Source organism: Delphinapterus leucas, chromosome 13 (genome assembly GCF_059928025.1).
Source record: "Delphinapterus leucas isolate spDelLeu-1000000601 "Yukka" chromosome 13, BTC_Dleu_Yukka2, whole genome shotgun sequence".
NCBI classification, from domain to species: domain Eukaryota; kingdom Metazoa; phylum Chordata; class Mammalia; order Artiodactyla; family Monodontidae; genus Delphinapterus; species Delphinapterus leucas.
This window is the reverse complement of record NC_143141.1, coordinates 1126843-1150769: the sequence shown is the minus strand read 5'-3', so window position 1 is coordinate 1150769 and position 23927 is coordinate 1126843. Positions and strand designations below refer to the sequence as shown.

Sequence of the window (23927 nt, the reverse complement as noted above, 5' to 3'; positions counted from 1 at the left end):
AGCGCCAGCACTGAGCTCGCGCCCTGGTCCCTGCTCATGCTTTCCTTGGACCCCACCGTCCCCACCTGGTCTACGGGTGTGTCTTGTTCCAGGAGGGCCCTTGTTCTGCCCCCTTCCCGAACCTTGCAGGCAGGGCTCTGCCGGCAGCCTGAGGCCTCTCCACCGGGAGTCTGGTCAGCCTAGGGTGGCCACGTGCCGGGGAAGCTGCGTCCTGCTGGTACACGAGGTGGAGAGCACATGAGGGCCGCTCCCAACCTAGGCACCCCCTCTGGGTGTTTCCCAGGCAGCCCTGCTCGGCCAAAGTGGGGAGAAGGGAGCAGCCCCTGGAAACACACCTTTTCAGTAGAATGTCCAGGTGCCACCCTGGCCTTCGCTGTGTTTTCTCCACACCGTTCGTACTGGACGTGCTGTTGGAAGGGTCCGGCAGCTTGAACACTCTGGTGGCTTTGAGGCGCGAGCAAAAGGCTGGACGTGGGGTGCAGCTACTGTCCACTGACGCCTGCCTCTCCCCTCTTTCCTTAGCTCAACGATGCCGCCAAGCAGCTGATGGAGAGGGACAGGCTGGGCGCGGCTTCAGCTCCCGGCTGCCTCACCTTCATGCCCTCTGACCCCGGTGCGGGGGCCAGCGCGGCCCCGGGTCCCACTTCAGGCAGCACGGGGGCGGTCAGCGCCTTCCAGCGGCGTGTGGACAGTAAGAAGAATGCCAAGAAGCGACACTCCTTCACGGCGCTCAGCGTGACGCACAGGTCCACACAGGCCGCCAGCCACAGGCGCTCCATGGAGATCAGCGCCCCCGTGCTGATCAGCTCCAGCGACCCACGGGCCGCGGCCAGGATTGGGGACCTGGCGCACCTGTCCCGCAGTGCACCCACCCAGGTAACGTCGCTGGGGCCGGGGCTTCCTCTTCGGCTCCGCTTGCTCCCCGTCCCTGGTCCCTGGGTGGGTGTGAGGGAGGCCAGGCAACAGTGCCTTTTGGGGTCCCCGCCCTAGGGCCCCTGAAGCCCTGGTGGGAGGTGTGTCTTGGTCTCAACCAGCATTCAGACAGCCGAGGGGGATGTGAGGTGCTTCTCAAGTGCCTGTGACTCGGCCTCTCAAGGTCCCGTCCCAGCCCGCCTCAGCCCTCTGACTCGGGAGAAAGGCTGGGTTAGTGCTGCTGTGTCTTCAGCATCTCGTGACACTGGCTGACGTGCTCGCTGTGGACAGAACCAGAAGTGACCATGTGTGTACAGAGCCCTCCTCTGTGGGACGGGGCACTGGTTCCGTCCACCAGGGAAGCAAAGGGGTCACCTTGCTCTCAGCCAGCCAGACCAGGCAGCCCTGGAGCCAGGCTGTTGCCGCGTCCACGCTGGTCCTGCTTGCCGCACGACAGGCTGGTCAGTCAAGAGGCGAAGTGTGGGAGCCACGAATGAGATGACTGGGCCCTGGGACCCACTTTCCCGCAGTGACACTTGAAGTGAAAGTTGTGACCAGGCTCAGGACTTTAGTGAGCGTCGTCAGAAAGGGTGCGAGGTCAAGGGAAGCAGTTTGCCACCTGGCTGTGGCCCCGTCTAATTCAGCTGTTGGGAGACAGGAGGGGTGGTGCTGAGCCCCTGTGAGTTGAGGGCCAGCCACCAGGGCTGTGAACGGCAGGTACCAGCGTAGGTCGGTGGTCACGGGTGGGACCCAGAGGCCAGCCCCGCCCCCTCTGCCCCCACCTCCGGCGCCACCTTCTGGGTCTGCATCCTCAGACTCCAGCTGCCTGCCTCTGGCGGCCCCTCGCGCCCTGCGGTAACGCTGCCCTTCACCTGGGTGCTCCTGGAGGTGCCCGTTGCCTCCCAGGAGCTCTGAGTACCTTAGCGTGGCCTGAGGAGCCCTTCAGACTTCGGCCACCACCGTGCCGTCTTTCCAGCATCTCCACCGGTCTCCCCTGCGCCGTCCGCAGAGATCCTGCACCTGTGCGCCCGTGCTGGCCTGGCTCCCCCTCCCCCCGCCCCGCGGCTGTTCCTGCCCCTCCCCGCGCCCTCCCCTCCCCCTTGCGGCACAGACACGCGCCCACGCACACGAAAGGCCTGCGGCCCTCTCGCACCCGCCGACCTAATCCTTGGCCTGCAGGGCTTTCCCCTGCGTCCATCGTGGGCTGTGTTGCTTTTGTCGCTAGTATTCATGGCCTTCTCCCCGACCCCTGGACTCGGAGGTCCTTGGCAGGGACGGGGTTGTCGCCCACCCTGTGTGCCGTGTCCTGTCTCCTGACCCCCACCCGGCCGTCTCTCCTCGGGTGGCCATGGGACCTGAGTCAGCCATGCTGCATTCTGAATGGTCTGAGCATGACACACCGTGGCTCCAGGGATGCCGCTTGATGCCCCCCCCCCCGTGATGGCTCCCACGGGCTCAGGGCCCACACCGCCGGCTGCCGAGGGCGCAGCTGTGAGGCAGCCAACTCGCTCCCGCACACCGCATGTCCACCACGCAGCGGGGCTCCCAGGGGAGAGGTCGGGCTGGGCCTCCGATGCCCACCGTGCTCACACTCGACCCTGATGAATCATTCCTCCCTGCCGTGCGGAGAAGTCCAGGCTCGGCCGAGGTCCTCATGAGCAGTGGAGCACTGCGGTCACCTTGCTGCTGGGGAGGGAGGGTTAGCAGGAGGGACGGGGAAAGAGGCTGTCTAGGCCAGCTCCACTGCTCAGGGTCCAGATGTCTGCTTGCTGAGGTCGGGGGTCAAAGAAGGTGATTGCCCACAGCTCAGAGCGACCTGTCATCAGGTGACCCAGGTCGCCCCCCCACCCCCGCTGCCTGGGAAGCCCCAGGGGGTGCAAGGAGCTCCTGGGCCGGGCAGCGTGGCCGGTTATGCCCCGGAACGGGCAACCCCAATCCTCCAGGCCTGCTTCCCACGCACACTGCGCGTCCGCCACAGGTGGGGGGCGCTGCGCCCTCACCCCGACACCTGCAGCTGCGTGGGCCGAGTCCGTCTGCCACCTGTTCGGTAGATAGAAGCCTTGCTGGGGCAGAGCCACACATGCTGACTTGCATGTCGTCTGCCCAGCTGTTCTCAGGCCACAACAGCGGGGCTGGTGGTTGTGAATAGACCACGTGACTCAGGGACGCTAAAATTCTGACCACCCGGCCTTGTGCAGGGCCGATGGCCCAGCCCCGGGCGGCAGTGTACCCACCGCCGTGGCAGGGGTGGCTTGTGGCCACCAGTGCACTGGCCCCTACAGGCTCCCGCGTGGAGATGTTCAGTGGCCAAAACAAGTCTTCCAGTCTGGCTCTGCTCAGTGGGGATGGGGGTGGAGTGGGGTCCAGGGCACCCAGGGGGAGCCCAGGTGTTTGGGAACAGCCCACGGCACCATTTCCCTGGAGGCTCCGTGTTGTCTGTAAGCTTTAACTGCTCGACGCAGAGGCCGGCAACCTCGGAGAGCAGAGGTGACCCACGGAAGCCAAAACCGGCGTCTCTGTGCCCGCTGTCCGTGGACGGCCGTGGGTGGGACCTGCACCCAGCAGGCTCTCACCAGACTCGGTGTTTCTCAGCTTCAGAGAGACCACGGCTTACAGGCCAGCTTCAAATAAGCCAACAGAAGCCCTTGAGATCAGAAAGATGTGCTTTAAAATCAGTGAGGAGGGGAGTGTTTGAAATTCAGCAGCGAGAACATCAAAAGGGAGCATTTCTCTAGCGCCTGAGGAGTGAATTGGAAGAGCCCTACTGGAAGCTTCCGGGCGTCTTTCAACGCATCCACCTGTGTGTGGGGTGGCCTGCAGCCCCTCTCGCCACCTCTTCTTGTGTCGGCCTGGGACAGGCTCTAAGCGGGGAGTGTGGGCACCGACGCGCCGGGCTCCCCGCTGTCAGCCCACCTCCAGGCTCCTGCGCGCACTGCCCGTGGGGAGCCTGGGCTTGTGTTGAGCATTTTCAGAAAGTTACAAAGGTAATTCTCTGCCTTGTCCAGAGCAAAATTAAAAAAAAAGTACCAAGCAAGCACGAGACAACTAAACCGTCTCATCCTTGAGGACGTTGCACAAGAAGAGCTTTCCCTGCAGACGTGGGCAGTGCTGTCCCGACTCGCTGGCTGCAGGAATGAGAACACTGGCCGCCCGGCCCGGGCTTCTCGTCCACCACGTCAGCTGCCGACCTTGTCTGTTCTGCTGCGACGTTAAGGGCAGGGACTGCTGGGCGCCGGCCATCGCCAGCGGCTGAGGGACAGGCCCCTGGGCCTAGTGAGCTGCCGGTCCCTCCGTCCTCCCTCTCGTTTGGCGAGCTCTTGGCTAAAGGAGCAGCCCGGGCAGATGCAGGAGGACCCTTGTTGGACCCCAGGCCCTGGGACCAGCCGGCCCACCAGGCGACAAGGACACCGCTTGGGGCAGGGAGTGCATGGAACGGCACAGGGAGAGGCTGCAGCTGCTGGGAGGTGGGCCTGCTCTGGAAGGAGGCGAGGCCTCCTGTGGGACTCCATGTCTCCTTCAGGCCCTGCTGCAGAGGCTCATGGCTCGTGGATGAGGATGCCCAGGACCCTCCCCACCTCCCCGCTCCTCTCGCCCAGCCCTGCCCCTCCCAGGCCCACCATGTGGACCACGGTACGGGCGCGGCTGCGCACCCAGGCCCTGCAGCCGTGGCCCGACCATGGCCACCACTGGCCGGCGGGCTGGGAGCTCGGCTGAGACGGAAGCTGTGCTTGGACCCTCAGTGCCCACAGGGGTCCTCCACAGGGGGGCTCGCGGATACATGGATGGACGACAGACACGCTGAATGGGGCTGCGGGCTCTTGAGTCCCACCTCTCCATAGGAGGCACCTTCTGTTTGAAGGCAGGAGACAGGTCATTGGGATGTGAAAGTCATGCATTTTGTGCAAAGCCAGGGACGATGCCTTCGTCTGTGGACACACGTGGAAGTGGGGGGTGGTCTACACTAGCTACTGGCACCTTCCTGTGAACAAAGACCACCAAGCAGGCGGACTCGTGTGTGGGGAAGCAGAGCGAGGAGACTGCCTGTGACTTTTTTTTTTTTTTTTTTTGCGGTACGCAGGCCTCTCACTGCTGTGGCCTCTCCCGCTGCGGAGCACAGGCTCCGGACGCTCAGGCTCAGTGGCCAGGGCTCACGGGCCCAGCCGCTCCGTGGCATGTGGGATCTTCTTGGACCGGGGCACGAACCCGTGTCCCCTGCATCGGCAGGCGGACTCTCAACCACTGCGCCACCTGGGAAGCCCCTCGCCTGTGACTCTTCTTGGTGGAAAAAGGCTCCACCTGTTGGTTCAGAGTCGAACCTCGCGATGCTCGATGAGTGAGAAGTAGCCTGTAACTGCCTTCCCCCAGCCCCCAACACGTTAGCGCTTTGCGATTTTCACCCCTGCACTGAGCAGGTCAGCCTGTCCCGCTTTTGGCACAGCTGTGGCCGTTTGGTCCCCGCTGCTGGCCCCGTGGGATGAGGGCAGAGGCCGGAGGCTTGTCCTCTCACTGCAGACGACACCTCAGGCGGGTCGGCCGACTTCTCAGCGTGCTGGACTGCTGCCGCGTGGGCAAGAGCAGCTGGGTGCCAAGAAAACCTTATTTATAAAACCAGGGACAGCACGGCCAGATGTGACCTCGGAGGAGTCTGTCGACCGCCGAGCAGACCTGGACTCAGAAGCTCAGGGCTGAGTCAGTAGTTTGTGGGCCGGTCGGGCCACCTGAGGTGAGCTTGGCCTCCTGGTTGCCTCTGCCTCAGGTGGCCAGGCAGCTTCCTGGGGCTGATGGACAGAACCGGGGACGTTCTGTCGGCACAGAGCGACCGGCTCCCTCTCCAGGACAGACCGTCTCCTCCAGGTTCCTTGGCCTCCGACCTCCAGCTGCCAGCCCAGGCCCCGCCCACCGTCCTCCCCGCCCAAACCCCTGGCCCTGCAGGCTGTTGGGTGTTCTTTTTGGAACCAAGCAAAGAATCAGGCTGTAAACGTTTTACTCTGAAGTTGTCTTTGGGAAGCACGTTCCTAAGAGCCTGATTTTCACCCTGTGTTGTGGAGTGGTGGCGTGTGCTGAATAAAACGTGCCCGTTTCACGGCTCCTTTTTAGGGTGATGACAGTGCTTTCTGGACACGTGTTAAAAGTTAAAGTGAGGTGTTTCTTCCTAGGGTCTTGGTCTGTGTCAAGGAAGGCGACTTGGAGCCCCCTTTTAGCGGGAGTGCAGCTTGCCAACCCGCAGACCCTTTTCCCTTTTTTTAATCCCAGTGGGAAATAAAAGGCCTGGTTCGCAGCTACTGCTCAGGGGCCCCGGCAAGGGCAGCAGTGGAGCCTCTGGCATCTGCTAACAACCTGACAGTTTAGAATCAGGGTCCGGGGGCGCTCAGCATAGACTCCTGTCCAATGCCTGTGGGCTGTTGCTGAACGAGGCCTAAGGGATCACTGGAGTCGCCCACTCCATGGGCTCAGTGACCCCAAGGACTGAGCCACTGGCATCCTCACACTGTTGGTGGCTCCCCCGGGTTGGGCCGTGCTCGACTTTTGGGCTGAGCCCCAGCACGCGTCCATTGCGAGTCAGCTGAAAGGAATTCCACCTCATCACGGTGGACCACCTTCCCACGTCGGGGCCCCGCGTGCATGGGGCTGCGCCAGGCCCAGGGGGAGGGGCGGGGTGTCGCCAGGGTGCAGGAAGGGTCTGTCCCCAGGCTGTGGTCCCAGTTATTTCTGTCCAAAAGCAGCTGGAGCCCTCACCTCCCTTCCTTCTTCCCTGCCCGATTCCCTCTCTCCTGCGAAGCCTTCACTAATCCCTTAAGGCCCAGAGCCATTTAAAAGTAAGCCATTAAAAATCAGAGCAGAATCAGCCTCGGGGCCCTCAGCCGGGAGGAAACAGGCCCCAGTCCTGGCGGGAAGCCTGTTCCACATTGCAGCCAGAGGGCGTGGGGCACGAGACAACCTGGCGCTGCACCGAACGACCTCAGACAGACTTCCCGTCCCACCCCGTGTGTCCTAGGAGCCGTGCGTTAGGGTGTGGCCATGCCTCCGGTCAGCGCCGTCCTCCCAGGGCTGGACTGCTACAACTTGGAGCCCCCTGCAACGCCTGGTGCTTGCGAGCCCTTAATCCTGAGAGGAGGCCCCCCCGTGCCACGATACCCCTGAGGGTCAGCACACAGCTGCCTCCCGGGCTCCTGGAGGGACCGCCGTCTCAGCAGCCGCGTCCTGCTCTGCTGGGTCTGTGTCCTCGGCTGTTCACAGCTCAGCTGCCGGCGGGGAACACCCCTCCACCTTCCATCGACAGGAACAGAGATGAAGACGGGACCCGGAGGAGGATGGCTGGCCCCACCGGGGAGTCACAGCCCAGGCTCCCACCACCGGGCACAACGTCCCAAAGGGCCTTCATCTGGGCTCCGCACTGCGCAGGGGGGAAAAGTCAGAGCCCCGGGCTCAGTGGGTGGAGTTTTAGATGGTCTCCATCTCGACCTTGACCTTGGGAAAAAAGGGTTGTCACAGGTGTGGCCTCTCATGCCCCCGATCCAGCTCTAATGGAGGCTCTGGCCGTGAAATTCCACTTCCTTGCTTTGTGGCCTTCGTGTGTCAGGTTTCAGCTGAGGGCCAGGCTCCTGGTGAAGCTGCTCCCCGTGGCTCCTGTAGGGTAGCCTCGTTGCCCCAGCGCTGGGGGAGCGCCACAGGCCTGCCGCCCCCAACACGTGTCGCGTGGAGTTGACAGGTGGGGGTCTGGAGGCCCACAGCCATGGCCAGCCTCTCCCTCTGCCCTGGAGGCAGGCACCAGCCTCCTCTGCACGTGTCGCCTCCTGTTGAACTACGGCCCGAGTGGCCGGCAGGCAGCAGGGTGCAGAGACCCCCAGCGGGCCACCTTCCAGGCACGGTGGGACTCAGCAGCCCCCAGCCGGGTCATGGGGCTTCCCGTGTGGTGCCTTTGGCTGGTTGGCTGTTTCAGGAGAGCTTATTTGGACAGGAGGCCCTTTGACAAGAGCAGGGTCACGGGTCTGGCTCCGTCCAAGCCAGTCGCGTGGGCCCTGCCGCCTGGCTAAGGCCCTTCGGCCCCACTGTGGCCAGCGGTGCCGGGTCTGGTCAGCAGAATGGCCAGTCATCAGGGTCCCCTCATGGTCCTCTCCTGTCCCCTCCTGGCCCCCCACAAAGGCGGCTTGTGTAGAATCCAGTAAACATGGGGTCACCTCAGCCATAGCTTGATCTTGAAACAGACCTTAGGTAGTTGAACTCTGTCGTTCTGTGTATCTTATTTTGAAAATGTAGTGGAAAACCACTGCTGATAGTAAAACGATGGAAAATTTGAACATACAGATTTTTAAAAATACTAACTCAAATCCCAGTTCCCTAAGTAAAAGCATTATCATTTGTATGTAAATTTCCCCATGTAAATGCACCTACCGTTTTACAGAAACAGGCTAAACCTAGGTGTCCAATTCCCTCACGCCATCCCATTTGCTGTGCTCCCCCAGCCCTCCACACCCACCTGTGCAGGTCCTTCTCCCAGGTCGTATGGGGCTGTGTCGGTCTGCAGACAGAGTCTCGGGTCAGCCATCTCCTCTATCTGCCCTTTCTTGCGGCCGAATCTTCACCTCCTGTGGCTGCAGAAAGAATGATGCCAGCATTTCCTGAGGGCTTGCTCAGAGCTTTAAATTACTGTGTCTAATATTCCAGCTAACCTAGAAGCTGGGGGCTGCGATGGCCCCATCTCCTCATCCCTCCAGGGCCTGTGTCTTCACTGCGTGATTTCCAAAGTCTCGGGAACCAGGGATTCATGTTTTGTCTGGTGTTCGGGTGGAGGGTAAATCCAGTCCCTGTCACTCGACTGTGGTCGGGGCAGAAGTCCACGGCTCGATGGCATAACCCGTCCAGGGCCGCACGCTGAGAGCTGAGGGCACATCAGCCTGGTGCTGACCCCCGAACGTACACGTCCAGGTCGTGCCCCCTCTGAGCCCCTGGTCGGCCTCCCCCAGGTCTCGTGCTCCATCCCTTCTCACGGCATCTCTGTCTAGCCAGTCGCAGAGGCCGGAAACTCGCTCATCCTCTTCCTTCACGCCCTTCAGCCCCTGAACCCACTAGTCGTGTAGGTAGAGGGGGAGTAACGCCCACCGTGCGCACGTCCTAATCCCCGGAACCTGCGAATACGTTGCCTTCCTTGGCAAGGGACAGGGAACTAGAGATGGAAGATGGTCCTGGGTCCCCTGCGTCAGAGTCAGAGAGAAGCAAGAGGACTGACCGCCTGCCCTGCTGGCTGTGAGGCCACAGGCCTGTGAAGTGGTGACTCCGTGCTGCTTAGGGCCCTGGGCTCGTGGTCACTTGCTGGCGCCTCCCCTGGGGACGGGGTGGTGGGGACGCACACGGCCCCCAGCATGGGCTGCCGGGTTCACGGCCAGCCTGGGGCACTGGCCGGCTGGGTGACTGTGAGCCACGCGCCTCCTGCCTTGGGCCTGGGTTCCCTCATTTTGTGAAGTGGTGACAGAAAGCAGCACCTGCCTACAGGCATTTCTGCGGAGTAAATGCGTTATTCCCGGCGAAGTGTTCGGAGCAGAGCCTGGTCCCTGCTGAGCTCTGGGTGGGGGGTGGCCGCTTTTATCCCTGCTCTTACCCTCCTTACCCACGGCCTCCTGCGCATCCAGACCCCCTGTCTCCCTCTCATCACCCTGACCACCGATCCATGACTGACTGTCCTCGGCGGAGATGTGGGCTGGTGCCCTCCCTACCAGGTGTGTCTTTGGCCTCCAGGTGCCACCCAGGATCCACAGCTGGCTCGGGGGGCTCCCGGGGCTCCCCCTGCCCCTGGTGCTCCAGCCTCTGCTTCCAACCTTGCTTTCTCCTCCTTCTCCCTTCACTGGGTGCTCAAGGAGCCCCTCTGGCCACACCCAGTCTCGGCGCCTGTCGTGTGCTCTGCAGCCCTGCTCTTGCCGGGACCCCGTGTCTGTAACGACCTGCCTGACGCCTATTTCCCCACCCCAAGGAAACCCCCGAGATCGTAGGCCATGTCCGCGCCCCCAGCCGGGCCTGGGCTCAGGTGGTCGGTGGATGCCGCCTGCCCGCTCCTTGTCAGCGAGCAGGGAGGGCCCCTCACTTGCTCGAGGGGAGCCGTGGGCCTGGGTGCTGTCTCCCTGGCTGCGGGGCTGTCCCTTCCTGGGGGCAGGCGTGCCCAGCGAGCAGGAGACCCGGAGTCTCTGGGCAGAAAGGGACGTTCCCGCCTTCCTGGCTCCGCAGCATCCACACGGCAGCCGCAGGGGCAGGTCTGAGGAGCTGGGTCCCTCCTGCAGGTGCAGAAGTTCGGTGAGGGGGAAGGCCTCGGGACGTCAGTGGCCTGGGGAGGGTGGGGGGGGGCGTTCTGTGTGGGTGTCACATGTTCTCAGTCTGCCAGAAGCTCCGAGTCCTGACGAGGAGAAGCAGTTCTGACGTCTGCCTGAGGGGCTGCTGACGGGCTGCGGTCCCTGGGGGACAGGGTTGGGAGGCTGCCTCGACCAGACTCGAGGTTGGAGCTGGTCAGCGATGGGCAAGAATGACCCTCCCCGCACAGCAAGAGGGCCCTGAGGTGGTCGGTCCTGTGTGGGTTGTCCTGCCGCCCCAGGCCTGTTCCAGGTGCTTCTCTGTGATTTGTGCTTCAGTGCTCTTTGTGCCCTGAGGACACACACGTGGTGACAGGTCACCTTCCCCACCTGCCCAGGGCCAAGGCACCAGCAGCTCCTGAGGGCTCTGCCCAAGGCTGCCTGGCTCCCTCTTCATCTGGGTCCCTGTTCCTCCAGGGTCCCTGTCCTGCCCTTGTGGGAGGCCTCCAGGAGGGGAGGACACCCCAGCTCCCTCAGCTTTGAGATACCCCTGGGTGTCCCCATCTGGGTTAGTTTCCTGGAGCTGCTGTAACAAACCAGGTGGCTCAGAGCAGCAGGCAGTGCCTGCTCAGCGCTCTGGAGGCCAGAGGTCCAAAATCAAGCTGTCGGTGGACTGGCTTCTTATGGGGCTGATGGAGACCCCACCCAGGCCCCTCCAGCATCTGCTGGCCGCCAGCACCCCACCTCCTTGGCTTGCAGACGCGTCGCCCTAGTGTCTGCTCGCCACCTTCTCACCTCTGGTGTCTCTGTTCTTTTCTGTCTCGTGGGATAATCTCATCTCAGGATCCTCGCCTCATATTACCCCTGCAAAGACCCCAATTCCAAATAAGGTCACCTTCACAGGCACGAGGGCCATGACTCGTGCACATCTTTGGGGATCAGAGTTCAACTCGCCAGGCCACCCAGTACCCTGAGCAGAAAGATGGGATGCCACCTGGGGAGGGCAGGGGTGGCACGAGCCAGTGTGTGGTGAGGGGACTCGGGGGACGATGCCCCTGGCAGGCTGGGTCTACGGGGTTCCCTAAGGATAGCCCAGCATCATCTTGTAGCCCAGAGCCCGCTGCTTGGCCCTCACCCAGCTTGCCGTGCACCTGACACTTGGCAGGAACCTCCTGCAAGGGGGCCATTCCTCCGTCGTCTCGCAGAGTAGACCCTTGAAGCTTTGCGCACCTCGGGTCAGGCAGGAGAGGCAGTGCTTTACATCCTGGCACCCTCTAGCTGCCCCCCTGTCCACTGCCAAAGGACCGATTTTCTTTAGCTTTCGGGGACACGGTTTCTAAATAAGCTGACGTGTTGGAGCATGAAAGGTTTTGTCTGGATTTTCTCGGCCAAATACAGGAGGAATGAATCCGAGTCCTGAGAATGAAGGCCGGCCACCCCCCTGCCTCTTTCCGTGATGGACACAGCACCACTCTGTCAGAGCCAGACGCGGGCTTAGCGGTTTCCTGAACTGCTGCGGGAGGGACGGGGGTCGCTGGCTGCTAGGCCCCCTCTGGACTGAAGGACGGCTACTAAACCCGGGCAGCGGGACCGGGGCCTCTGGAGGCCACAGAGTCAGGCAGCCGAGGGGGCCAGATGCCCAGACTCCACCGCGGCTGCTCCCTGCTCCTGGAGCCTGTGTCCACTCACTGTCTCCTCTTGTCTGTTTCCAGGACGCCTCGGCCGGATGCACCCCAGTGGCTGAACAGCAGGGCACGGCTCCCAAAGTCCAGCTGCCCCTCAACGTGTGAGCTGCCATTTATGTTTTTGGGGTCCCAGCCTTCAGCGCCCCCCCCCCCCAGCTAGTGTGTCCACGTGGGGTTTTCTAGCATGTCACCTGCTTGGTTCTGTGCAGCTCACAGGACTGCTGGCGGGGCCGCCTGGCCAGCAGGCTGGTGGGTTCAACATCACTGCCCCCCCGGCATCTGGTACAAGCGGGGGGCGGGGGGGTCCAGATATTTGATGACACTTCCACTGGCCACCCAAGAAAGGGCCCCAGAGGCCCCGGAGGAGGTGGGCCCCACAGGGCGGAGGGTGGCCAGAGCAGCCAACGTCACCAACTGCCCAGATGCAGCTCTGTGCCCACTGCCATCCAGTGCACAGCAGCTGCATGTCATCCCCAAATCGAGCCAGATGAACCGTTGCTGGGAAGTGAGATGCTTGTCTGTTTAGAGAATCTGCTCTTGTTAAATGACAGCTCCTAAAAGACGTGCCATTTAAAATCGCCATTTAAAGAGCGTTCCGAAGAATCACATTGCTGGCTGCTCTGTTATGTGGCAATGAGTTCAGTTACTTGAATGACCATTTAAGGTGGAGAATATGAATTTGGAAACAACATGGCAAGGTAGGAAGTTCCCAAGGTCCAGTGTGGCCAGAGGGACACTTAGAACCTGTGTAGTGGCAGAACAAAATGGATTTCAAGCGAACGATGCCTTTTGAAAATGCAGTTTGCCAGTCTTCAGAAGGATTCCTAGAAGGCGGTTACATCGCTGGTACAGGTTCACCTTCTTCGAGCCCAGGCCAGACGCTTACCTCTATCTGGCGGCAGACAGGAGTCCCTGAGCACCCTGCTGTGGCTGGGTGATTGCCGGAACCAACTAAGCCAAGGACCCTGGGACCTACCTGTCTTTGCGTAGCTTCCTGAGGGGACACAGGCTAGTAAGTGGTGTCTCCATGTCTTTAGGCAGAAATTCAGGCCTCGCCAACACTGGACAGAGGCACCGTCTTCCAACTAGCTCTCTGGATGAGTTCCAACAGCCTTCACTCAGACCTGGGGCCGGGGCACCAGGGGAGGGATGGGCAGGGGTCTTGCTCATGAGAACTGGGTGCAGGACTCTACCTGAGGAAGCAGGCCTGGTCCATGGGAGACGGTGAGGCCTTACTGTAGTTCCCCAAGTGCAAGGCGGGACAGGAGAGCTCATGAAGCACGAGGCCCGGGTGTTTCATCTTGGCGTCCCCAGCAAGGTGCCCGGAACGCAGGCTCTCAGTAACTCTTACTTGTTCAGAGAGAGCCGGATCCTCCCCTCCTGGGCGCCGAGGGTCCTGGCAGCAGCCCAGAGCCCCTGCTCTTGTACACCAGGTCAGCCACCCAAGGAGGCCACTCTGCCTTGGAGACCCAGTTCCAGGAGTATCACTCCCTGAGAGTCATCAGCACATCCTGGAGGCCTCAGCCACATGCAGACCTTCCACATCACGGAGGGATTTTAAGTTTGGTGCAGAGTTTGGAGGGACTTCTTTCTCCCCCTGCCACTGCTCTGCCCTGGGGCATGAGGGGGTCAGTGTGGTCCCCAGCCCCCTGCCGACTCCCTCTGCCTCACCCCCAGAGCATGGCCGTCCCTGTTTGGGTGGAGATTTTCATTTGGGTAACAGAAGGGAGTCAGATACATCTTTCAAAGGGTGACAAGCCTTTTGGCAGGATTGTGTCTGCTGGTCATGGTGGTCATACATGGACCGTGGCCAGCACGAGCGTACTGGACTACGGCAAGTTAACGCATGAGTTCTGTGGCCATATGGTTTGAAATCAGAGACACCAGACCTCCAGCTTTGTTCTTCTTTCCCAGGATTGCTTTGGCTATTCGATGTCCTTTGTGATTCTGTGCACATTTTAGAATTATTTGTTCTAGTTCTATGCAAAATGCCACTGAAATTTTGATAGGGATTGCATTGACTCTGTAGATTGCCTTGGAGAGTATGGCCATTTTAACAATACTAATTCTTCTAATCCATGAGCACAAAATATCTTTCCATTTTTTGTGTTTTCTTCAGTTTCTTTCATCAATATTTTATAGGTTTCACTGTTTTCACCTCCTTGGTTAAATGGGATTGTTTTCTTCATTTTTCTTTTGGATAGTTTGTTGCTAGATTTCTGTATATTAATTTCATATGCTGCAACTTTATAAAATCCACTGATGAGTTCTAGCAGTTTTTTGGTGGTATCTTCAGGATTTTCTATGTATAATATCATGTCATCTGCAAACAGTGGCAGTTTTACTTCTGCCTTTCCAGTGTGGATTCTTTTTCTTTTTCTTATCTGATTGCTGTGACTAGGACTTCCAGTATTATTTTATTTTTTAGAATTGGGGTATAGTTGCTTTACAATGTTGTGTTAGTTTCTGCTATACAATGAAGTGATTTCAGCTTTATGTATACATATATCCTCTCCTTCTTAGACCTCCTGCCACCACCACCCCGCCCCCGCCATCCCACCCATCTAGGTCACCACAGAGCACCAAGCTGAGCTCCCTGCGCTATACAGCAGGTTCCCACCAGCTCTCTGTTTTACACATGGCAGTGCACATGTGTCAGTCCCAATCTCCCAGTTCATCCCACCACCCCTCCCTGTGTCCACATGTCCATTCTCTGTGTCTTCCAGTATTATGTTGAATAAAAGTGGCAAGAGTGGACATCCTTGTCTTGTTCCTGATCTTGGAGGAATTGCTTTCAGCTTTTCACTGTGGAGAATGATGTTAGACGTGGGCTTATCATATATGGCTCTTGTTATGTTGAGATATGTTCCCTCTGTATCCACTTTGTTGATAGTTTTTTATCATAAGGGGATGTTGAATTTTGCCAAACGTTTTTTCAGTATCTACGGAGATGATCATGTGGTTTTTATTCTTCAGTTTGTTAATGTGGTGTATCACATTGGTTGATTTGCAGATGTTAAACCATCCTTGCATCCCTGGAGTAAATCCGCTTGGTCACAGTGTATGATCCTTTTAATGTATCAATATCTTTGAATTCGATTTGCTAATATTTTGTTGAAGATTTTTGCATCTATGTTTGTCAAGGATATTGGCCTGTAATTTTCTATTTTTGTGGTGTCCTTATCTGGATTCATTATCAGAGTGACGTTGACTTGTAAAATGAGTTTGTTTACCCTCCTCTTTAATTTTTTGGAAGAGTTTGAAAAGGATAGGTATTAAACCTTCTTTGAATATTTTATGGAATTCATCAGTGAAGCCCTCTGGTCCTGGACTTTCGTTTCTTGGGAGAATTTTGATTACTAATTTATTCTCCTTACTAGTAATGAGTCTGTTCAGATTTTCTGTTTCTTCATGATTCAGTCTTGGAAGATTATACGTTTTTAGAAATTTTTCCATTTCTTCCAGGTTGTTGTTGGCGTATAATTGTTCTCAGCAGTCTCTTATGATCCTTTCTATTTCTTTGGTGTCAGTTGTAACTTCTTTTTTCATTTCTGATTTTATTGGTTTGGGCCAGTTCTCTTTTTTTCTTGATAAGCCTAGTTAAAAGTTTGAGAATTTTGTTTATCTTTTCAAAGAACCAGCTCTTAGTTTCATTGATCATTTCTATTGTTTTTTTTTAGTCTCTATTTCATCTATTTCTGCTCTGACGTTTATTATTTCCTTTCTTCTACTAACATTGGACTTTGTTTTTTCTTCTTTTTTCTAGTTCCTTTAAGTATAAGGTTGGATTATTTATTTGAGATTTTTCTTGCTTCCTGAGGTAGGCTCATATCACTATAAATTTCCCTCTTAGAACTGCTTTTGCAGTGATCCATAGATTTTGGATCATTGTGGTTCTATTTTCATTTGTTTCTACGTATTTTTAAATTTCTCCTTTGATTTTGTCAATGGTCCATTCATGTTGTTTAATTTCCATGTTTTTGTGGTTTTCCCCAATTTTTCTTTTGATTGATTTCTGGTTTCACACAATTGTGGTCAGAGAAGATGCATGATATGATTTCTACCTTCTTAAATTTATTGAAACCTGTTTTGTAAACTGGTGTGATTAATCCTGGAGAATGTTCCATGTATGCTTGAGAAGAGCGTGTTTTCTGCTGCTTTTGGATGGAATGTTCTGTATGTGTCCATTAAGTCCATTCTCCTGAGTTTGGTGAGCATCGTTTTGACCATTACTTTTAACCCTTTATCAGGTAGATTGCTTATCTCCATTTTGTTTAGTTCTTTTTCTGAGGTTTCATCTTGTTTTTTCAATTGGAACATATTCTTCTGCCTCCTCATTTTGCCTGACTCTCTCTGTGTTTGCTTCTATGTATTAGGTAAATCAGCTCCTTCAGCTCCCAGTCTTGAAGGGGTGGCCTTATTAGGAGATGTCGTGTGGGCCCAGAGGTGCAACCCTGCCTGGCCACAGAGTCGGGCCCTCGAGGGTCCCCTGTGTGGGCTGTGTGCAGCCTCCCGCTGTGGGGGTGCTGCAGCTACTGCTGAGGCATGCTGGTGGGCGGGGCTATTGCTCAGCTGGCCGTGAGGCCTAGCCAAAGTGCAGGGTGGGCGGCGCTTCATCAGGGCACGCCTACTGACACTAACAGGTTAGGTGGAGCGTTCCAAAATTGCGCCCACCAGCCGGCATTAGCAAGGTAGCCTGAGATCACGGATATGGCTCCCGCCAGAGACTCAGTCCCCAGGGAGCAGCCCACTTGGTTCCCGCCTCTCTGGCAGCTGCTTCAGCGTCAGTAAGTGGGCTGTGAGCTGTTCAGTCTGGTATTCTTGCACTGGTTTTTAGGTCGAGTGAGTCTGCACGTTCAACTCCACTGAGAGCGGGTTTTCCACTCCCTGTGCTTCTGTAGTCCTCCTGGGTATTCTCTGTTGGTTTTCAAAGCCGGGTGTTTTGGGGGCTGGTCTCGCTGAGCGGGATCTAGGGTTGGGGGCTGCGTGTGGAGCTTGAATCCCTCACTCCTCAGGGAAGAGACCCGTCCCCTGTGGTCCCTCCTGACTGGATTGCGGTAGCTGGGGAGGGGTTTTCCTGGGAAAGTCCGTCTCTCTGCTTCCCCTGCCCGTCTCCACTCTGTCCTTCTACCCTTCGTGGTGGAGGCTCTGTTCAGCCAGTGTTCAGGTCCCTTTCCGAGGAGGTGGTCCCACATGTGGCTGCGGACTTGCTGTGTCCGTGCGAAGAGGCGAGCTCGGGAACTTCCTGTGCTGAACCCTCTCCTCAGCTGATCCTGCCGATTGAGAGCCAGCGAGCGGCACGTGTCGCGCTGACCTGAGCCCATGCGGCCCTGGCAGCTAGAAGAGCAGGGGCAGACTCTTCCCAGGAGGAATGGAAAAGAACCTTCCTTACTCCAGAAGAGACGAGCAGGCCTCATATGGAGGTGGAAGGGTGTGAAGTTAATGACGGCGTTAAAGTTCTTTCATCGCTGCTTGATTAGAGGCTGTAGACAATTAACAGCAAGTGAGGATCTTATGTAGGAAAGAGCAAGTAATACGGTGAGCTGGCAGCTCTTCCCACGGTGCCAGGCTCGGTGGTCACGGCCTCCACTGCCAGCCCAGGGCGCCGGGAAGGGGTCTGACACTCCCCCCGCCTCACACAGGGCTGCGTCTGCGTGGAGGAAGGGTCGCCTCTTCGACAGGCCCGAGAGCCCCCTGCCGGCCACCGGGCTGTGGGGAAGAGGCGCTGGGATCCAGATGCTCCCACTCCTGCCTGAAATCAGTACCAACCTTGTGTGTGAACGCACAGAGGCGAATCCTGGGCCTGCTCTGCACGTGACGCGGGACCCCCTGCGTCCTCCGTGGAGGCCTGTGCTGAGCTCAAGGCCTTTGGAAGGAGTGGAAAGGGAGGGTGGGGCGCCGGGAACCATGTGGCTGCTGCCTGGTTCCCGCATTTCACCCAGGCCCGGCTGGGGCCCCAGTTTCTGTGAGGATCAAGGATCATCCTCCAGCTTTCCCAGGATGGCAGCACGCCGTGCTGGGGGGTGCGGCTGAAGGCGTGGGGTGGGAAGGGGTGCAAAGGATGCACCCTACCCTGTGGCCGCACTCGGACCTGGACGGAGTGACCCGGCGCACGGCAGGGACCGCAGAGCTGCAGGCGTCGGGCTGGGAGCCGGTTGGTCCCTCCGGGGCGTTTTCTTGAGTCACAACAGGGGAAGCAGATGCCACGTCCCCTGGCCAGCGCCGCCCCAGCGCAAGCTGCACGCAGGTGTGCAGGCCCCTAGTGCAGGAGAACGCCCGTGGGGAGGTGGGGGGCAGAGGTGTTCCAGGTGAAGTCAGATTTGTTTACATTCCGCCCCCCAGCCATGCACACTGAGAGGCTGAACTTGAAGTATTGAGACCAGAGGAGGGATTACTCCTCAGAGAACAAATTTAAAATAAAGATGAAGACAGCAAGGGCATTAGTGCCCTGGTGCCACTCAGCACAGGCCCCTCACATGGAGCCCCCGCTCCCCGGCCTCTCCCGCCCGGGCCTCTCCCCAGCCTCCCGCAGTGCCCCCCACCCCCGCCAGGTCCCTGCGGCCACGGAACCACCTGCCTCCAGCTCGCTGCTTTGTAAACACAGATTCTCCATCTTTTTTGAGCCTCAGTGTGCTCAGCTGTGAAATGGGTGGGTAGCCCAGCCTCAGAGCTCACGTGGGGCTTGGGCGAGACCATGACTAATGCCAGCTTCCTGCGCTGCACCCTCGTCCTGCCTCGGCCCATGGCACCCGAGGTGGGGTGGGGCTCTGCACGCTGCCCCATGGGCGCAGCTGCCCGTCAACAGCTCCCCGTCAACAAGGTAGGGCAGAGTTCTGACTCTGATGACTTGGAGGAGGAGGGCGCCTCGTTCCCCTGGGGCTGAAGGCATCCTTGGAAGTAAGCCCCTCTCCCCCGCGTGGTTAGCGCCCGAGGGGCACCAGAACCAGTATGTGTTAGGGGCACCAGAACCAGTATGCATCCAAGAAATAAATAGCTGAAACTGGGAAGGAAACCTCGCTTCCCCCTGTTAGACTCTGGGCGTCCCACGTGAGGAGGCGGGACGCAGAATAGATCCAGTCTGCCTGCAGACTCGCTCAGGACGTGCCTCAGCAGAGCCCATGGTCCTGGAGGCTGGCGCTCCGGCCGCGGCGGGGCCCACAGTTGGTCCAGGCCGGGCGAGTCGGCTGGTGGTTTCCGCCAGGTTCGCCTCAGTTGCCCGTTTTCTGCCGTTATGACTTCGTCAGGAACCGTGGTGTGTTTCTCTAAAGTACCAGTGGGATTTTGAAAGAAGCCTCTTCTGATTTAAAGGCTTAATCCAGATGACTTGAGGCCCACGGTCTGAAGAATGCTCATTCTTGTGTGATGGGAAGATGCTGAGAAGTCAACACAGACCTTGTTCCCTAATGGCTCGGGGATCCCAGAATGCTGAGAGAGACCATCACCTCGTCCCCAGAAACGTTGCTCTGTCATCTGACGGCCGCTCCCCAGATCACAGACACACACACGGCTCGTTGGCTCTTTGCCGAGGTCTCTGACACTCACTTGCTTTGAAAACCTGAGTTGACTCCGCCGTAGAGGTGGGTGCTGGCGGACGCTGCGCCGGGGGTGGGGGGCCCGCCCTGGGCAGCTGAGACCCCCGAGCCTCACGCTCGCCACCCGGGGTCTGTCCTCTCCCGGCAGGGACGGCGCCCCCTCCTGCAGGAGCCCCCGTGTCCACAGCTCCACGGCAGGTGGCCCCTGAAGTCACCCAGTCCCAGGGGCTGGAAGGGTGGGTGGGGGCAAAGAAAAAGGCCACCTGCCAGGCCCTGGTGGAGGGACCCTGACCCCCCGGGGCTGCACGCCGGTGGGTATCCTTGTTAAGAGATGCCCTTTCAGCTCCCATGTGGGCCCCTCGTCCCTCCAGCCCCCCACCTCCCTCTGGACCTAGCTCCCTGTGGACCCACACCTGTGTCATCCATCCTCTGCTTCTGTTTGCTTCTTCCCTTTCCTTTCTGGAGAGCAGCCCCTCTGTCTTTCCTTCTGTCCTCCTGGGAGCACCTCCCAGGGCACCCCTCCTCCTTCTGGTCCCAGCAGTGTACTTGGACCCCAAATGAGGAAACTCAGAGCCCACTTCCCCCACTTATCCTCATAGCCCAGCTTGTCCAGCAGAACTCAGGGCTGGATGAAACCGTTCCCAGTGCACACACACGTACACACACACACAAGTACATACACAAACACGTGCACACATACACATACATACATGAACACATGCGCATACATGCACATGCGGATACGTTACATGCACACATACACATGGACACACGACCACACACACCCCTTTTTCTTCAACAGTCTTGATCTTAGTCTCAAAACCAGAGTCCCTATTTTATTCTTTCCATAAATGTTGATTGCGCACCTGCCTGGTGCAGACACTGTTCTAGACCCTGGGGTGGAGCACGAACAGGACACGAAAGCCTCTACCCCATGGGGAGCACGCTGTGGGGGAGGGCAGATGAGAGGGGAGAGGGGCCCCCAGGTGGAGGGGGCAGGTGCAAAGGTCCTGAGGCAGGAGTGTGCGTGTGTGTTCGGGAGCACCTCAGTTTGCTGAGCCCCCTCAGCTGGACAGGCACATGCACCCTCTTCTGGGTGGATCCCTGGGTTCCCTCAGCAGCAGATGGACACAGCCGCAGGGCAGCAGGTGGCCACCTGCCAGGATCCCAGCTGAGGACAAAAGATCTGCCCCAGAAGGACAAGCTGCCAGGACTCCTCACGGGAGAAGGGAACCTGCACTCTCCACACACACCCTCCTCGAGGTTGCCCGCCCTGCAGTCCCGTGGGACAGGAGCCTGGGAAGAGGGGCCTCAGTCAGCAGGACTTCAGCCCACAGACCAGGGGTTCGAGGGAGGTTGCCCAAGTCATGACACTTGCCCACGTGTCCCCCAGCTTGGCGCCCCCCTGGCCACTGTGGGTCACCGGCAGCAGAATCAGAAAGACTGTTCTCGCACCACCAAGGGGCAGAATGAGGCAGACGAGTGAGATCTGTGTTTCACTCTGTTTCCTTGAGAGCAGCCCTCATCCTTATTGGCTCGTAGCCCCCCAGGACCAGCCCAGCGGCCCTCCCCCCATCCTCCCCCCTATCCTGCCCCCCAGTGAGGCAGTCTGGGTGTGAATGCAGTTTTCATGGGACGTTGGTTTATAGAGATTCCTCTTCGCCCTCCAAGAGGCCCCCGAGCAGCACACACGTGCAAGTAGAAGGATGACACCCAGCTCTTTGTTGATCGCCTGGTGTCATGTGGCTGGCGTGAATCTTCACCCCAGACAAGGAGGTCCTCCCGATGGGGCCTCGTTCACCCTCCCCGAGGGCCCGAGTCCTTCCTCTTGTCAGATTTGTCTCTAAGACCCAGTCCATCCTCTCACTCCAGGGGAGCAGGGTAGTGGTGAGGTCAGGCCTTCGCCTGGCAGGGCAGGGGCATCCAAGTGGCGTGGGTTTTGTTTAGTTTATCTCATTTTACTGAATTTTACAGCCGGGACGTCTGTGCTCTGCAGGGCTCTCCGCCTGTTCTAGCCTCTTCCTCCCAAGGCCCCTCTGAGCCAGGGGGCCTCCCTTCTCCTCGCCTGACCCCAGTGAGTTGTGTCCCATCTCTGCGTCACCTTCTAAGAAGGGCCTCCAGGGTCAGGAGGGTGCTCTGGGAGTCGGTGAGCTCCTGTCTTCAGGAGCCAGCCTGGGAGGGGCAGTGTGCCCACCAGGCACATCCTGGTAGGCTGCCCAGGAGATGACACTTCTTAAAAATGCAGCTTGGGACTTCCCTGTCGGTCCAGTGGTCAAGACTCCGTGCTTCTATTGCAGGGGGCGTGGGTTCGATCTCTAGTCGGGGACCTACGATCCCACATGTTGCGTGGTGTGGCCAGAACAAATGTCTTTAAATGCATCTGGTTCCCTGTTGGAGTGAAAGCCACGCCACTTTTCCTGCCCAGATCGCGTGAGCAGTGTATTTGCCTGAAACCACTCTCTCGTTAGGTCAAACTCACTGGGTCCACAAAGCCCCAAGGTAGCAGAGCACTTACAGCTGGTGCCTGAGGGCGCAGCTTCTAAGCCCTAGGCCAGGGTTCACACCACTAAATTGTTCCAAGAGGCTTAAAAGAAAAGCAGAATTTCAATCAGCCACAGATCTGAGGAGTCCCTAACTGGGCTGCCTTTTCTTTAAAAGGGCCCCTGAGTCTCTTCCAGCTTAGATGGATGAGTAAGCAGCAGGTGAGATGAAACAAGGAAAACCCAGCCCGGGGCTGTGTAGCTCAGCCCCGTTTTCCCGAAGGCTTTCTCTTGCCCAGAGTGTCAGGCATGAAGCAGAGAGAAGAGAATGAAGCAGGGGCCCAGAGAGCTGGCGCCACCATCCCGTCTGGCAGGGCCTCGGGCGAGTCGTGTGGCCGCCGTGCACTCCGCCGGCCGGCTCAGTGCAGGGCGTGGGGGCCGTGGCTGCTGGGTCACCGGGGGAGCTCGGTCCCTTCCCTGCCCGCCGCTCCTGGTAGCTGATCCCAGCTGCGCCCCCTCACCGGCCTGCCTCTCCTGCCGCAGGTACCTGGCGCTCTATGCCTACAAGCCCCAGAAGAGCGACGAGCTGGAGCTGCGCAAGGGCGACACGTACCGCGTGCTGGAGAAGTGTCGGGATGGCTGGTTCAAGGGCACAGCGCTGCGGACGGGGCTCTCGGGCGTGTTCCCGGGGAACTACGTGACGCCCGTCTCCAGGTGAGGTGTGAGGGGCAGAGCCGCGCGTGGCAGCTGCACACGGGGGCGGGCATTCCAGGGCGGGACCTCGTGGGCACGTGGGCATGTGTGAATGCGTGTGCGTGTGTGCACGTGTGAGTACAGCGGGTGTGTGTGCGAGAAGCACATGCCATTCACACATGTGAAGGCAAGATTACATATTCCCAGAAGTTAACCATTATTATTGAGCGGAGCATTATGTGTGATTAGTTTCTTTTCTTCCTTGTGATTTCCTGTGTTTTACAAATTTACTGGTAGTTTTTATAACCTCGGAAAAGCAAGTTAAAAAATTCGCTAGAGATGACCCAGGGTTGTCAGATGTTTCCATGGAGGGGAGCGTCCACTGCAGGGTGGAACCCTGGATTACCCAGCCCTAGTTCACAGCTCAGGACACGCAGGTCCGCTGGAGGCTTGCCCCCGGGCCTCTGCTCTCTTTGGAACAAGACTTCCAGGAAGACAACTGAACAATGCCCAAACCTGCACTGACGACGGACCGACTCGCACCTTTGAAGCAGCGGGGAGGGGAGCCACGCCACCCACGGTCCCTCCTGGAAAGGCCCACCATTTGTGAGCCCCGTGGCCCCATGGCCCTGGACGAGGAGGCCCTTCTCCCCACAGCTGCTCCGCAGAGGCTCTGCTTCCCTGGGGCCCTCCCACATGGCCCCGGACCCCGGCGGCAGTGCCCCACGTGTGGCTCTGGGGTTTCACGACTGAGATCCTGAGGGGACAGAAGGGATGTTTTCCCAGCTCTTAGACAAATGGAAGGCATTTGATCCCCGAAACCGGACCCCAGGAGCTTCCCAGCCCAGACCCACATACTCAGAGCTGGTGCACGGCTCAGCGCCGGCACGTGCAGAACAGACCCTCAGAGCCCGTCTCGGGGTCCTGTGCTCCTTTGTGTTCCTGGGCTGTCAACACCGGCTTCATCTGGAAACTATGGGCGAAACCGCAAGTTCCCCGGCGTCCGTCAGGAGCGCAGGGCTTGTCTGCACCCTTTCCTGGAGGCCCCAGAGCCAGGAAGCTGTGTCCAGAGGGAGACGGGTCCTGCTTCCTGCCGCCTGCCGCCTGCCAGATGCGTCCAAGCCCATTCCTTCTGCACATGTTGGGGACACACAGCTGTTTGTTAGACTAAATCAAGGCAGTGGCTCTGGAACAAAATATCTGATTAGCATCATTTGTTTCTTAGGGTTCTCTTGCTGTTTCTCAGATATTTGCATCGAGAGACCATGCCATGGTACAGGGGGCTCTGCTGCCAGCCTGAGCTCTGGGCATCGCATGCCTGCAGGTGTTCTCTTGGTGGTGCTTCAGGGT

The 23927-nt window shown here is 58.5% G+C and overlaps 1 protein-coding gene across 1 annotated transcript; it reads left to right on the top strand.

Annotated features, from left to right (window-relative positions):
• Nucleotides 1-502: 502 nt before the first annotated feature.
• Nucleotides 503-23718, top strand: SH3RF3 (SH3 domain containing ring finger 3). The gene is made up of 3 exons (XM_030762821.2): nt 503-876; nt 11900-11973; nt 22428-23718. Exons 1-3 carry the CDS (start codon nt 547-549, stop codon nt 22600-22602), a joined length of 579 nt encoding a protein of 192 aa, XP_030618681.2. The 5' UTR covers nt 503-546; the 3' UTR covers nt 22603-23718.
• Nucleotides 23719-23927: the final 209 nt, after the last annotated feature.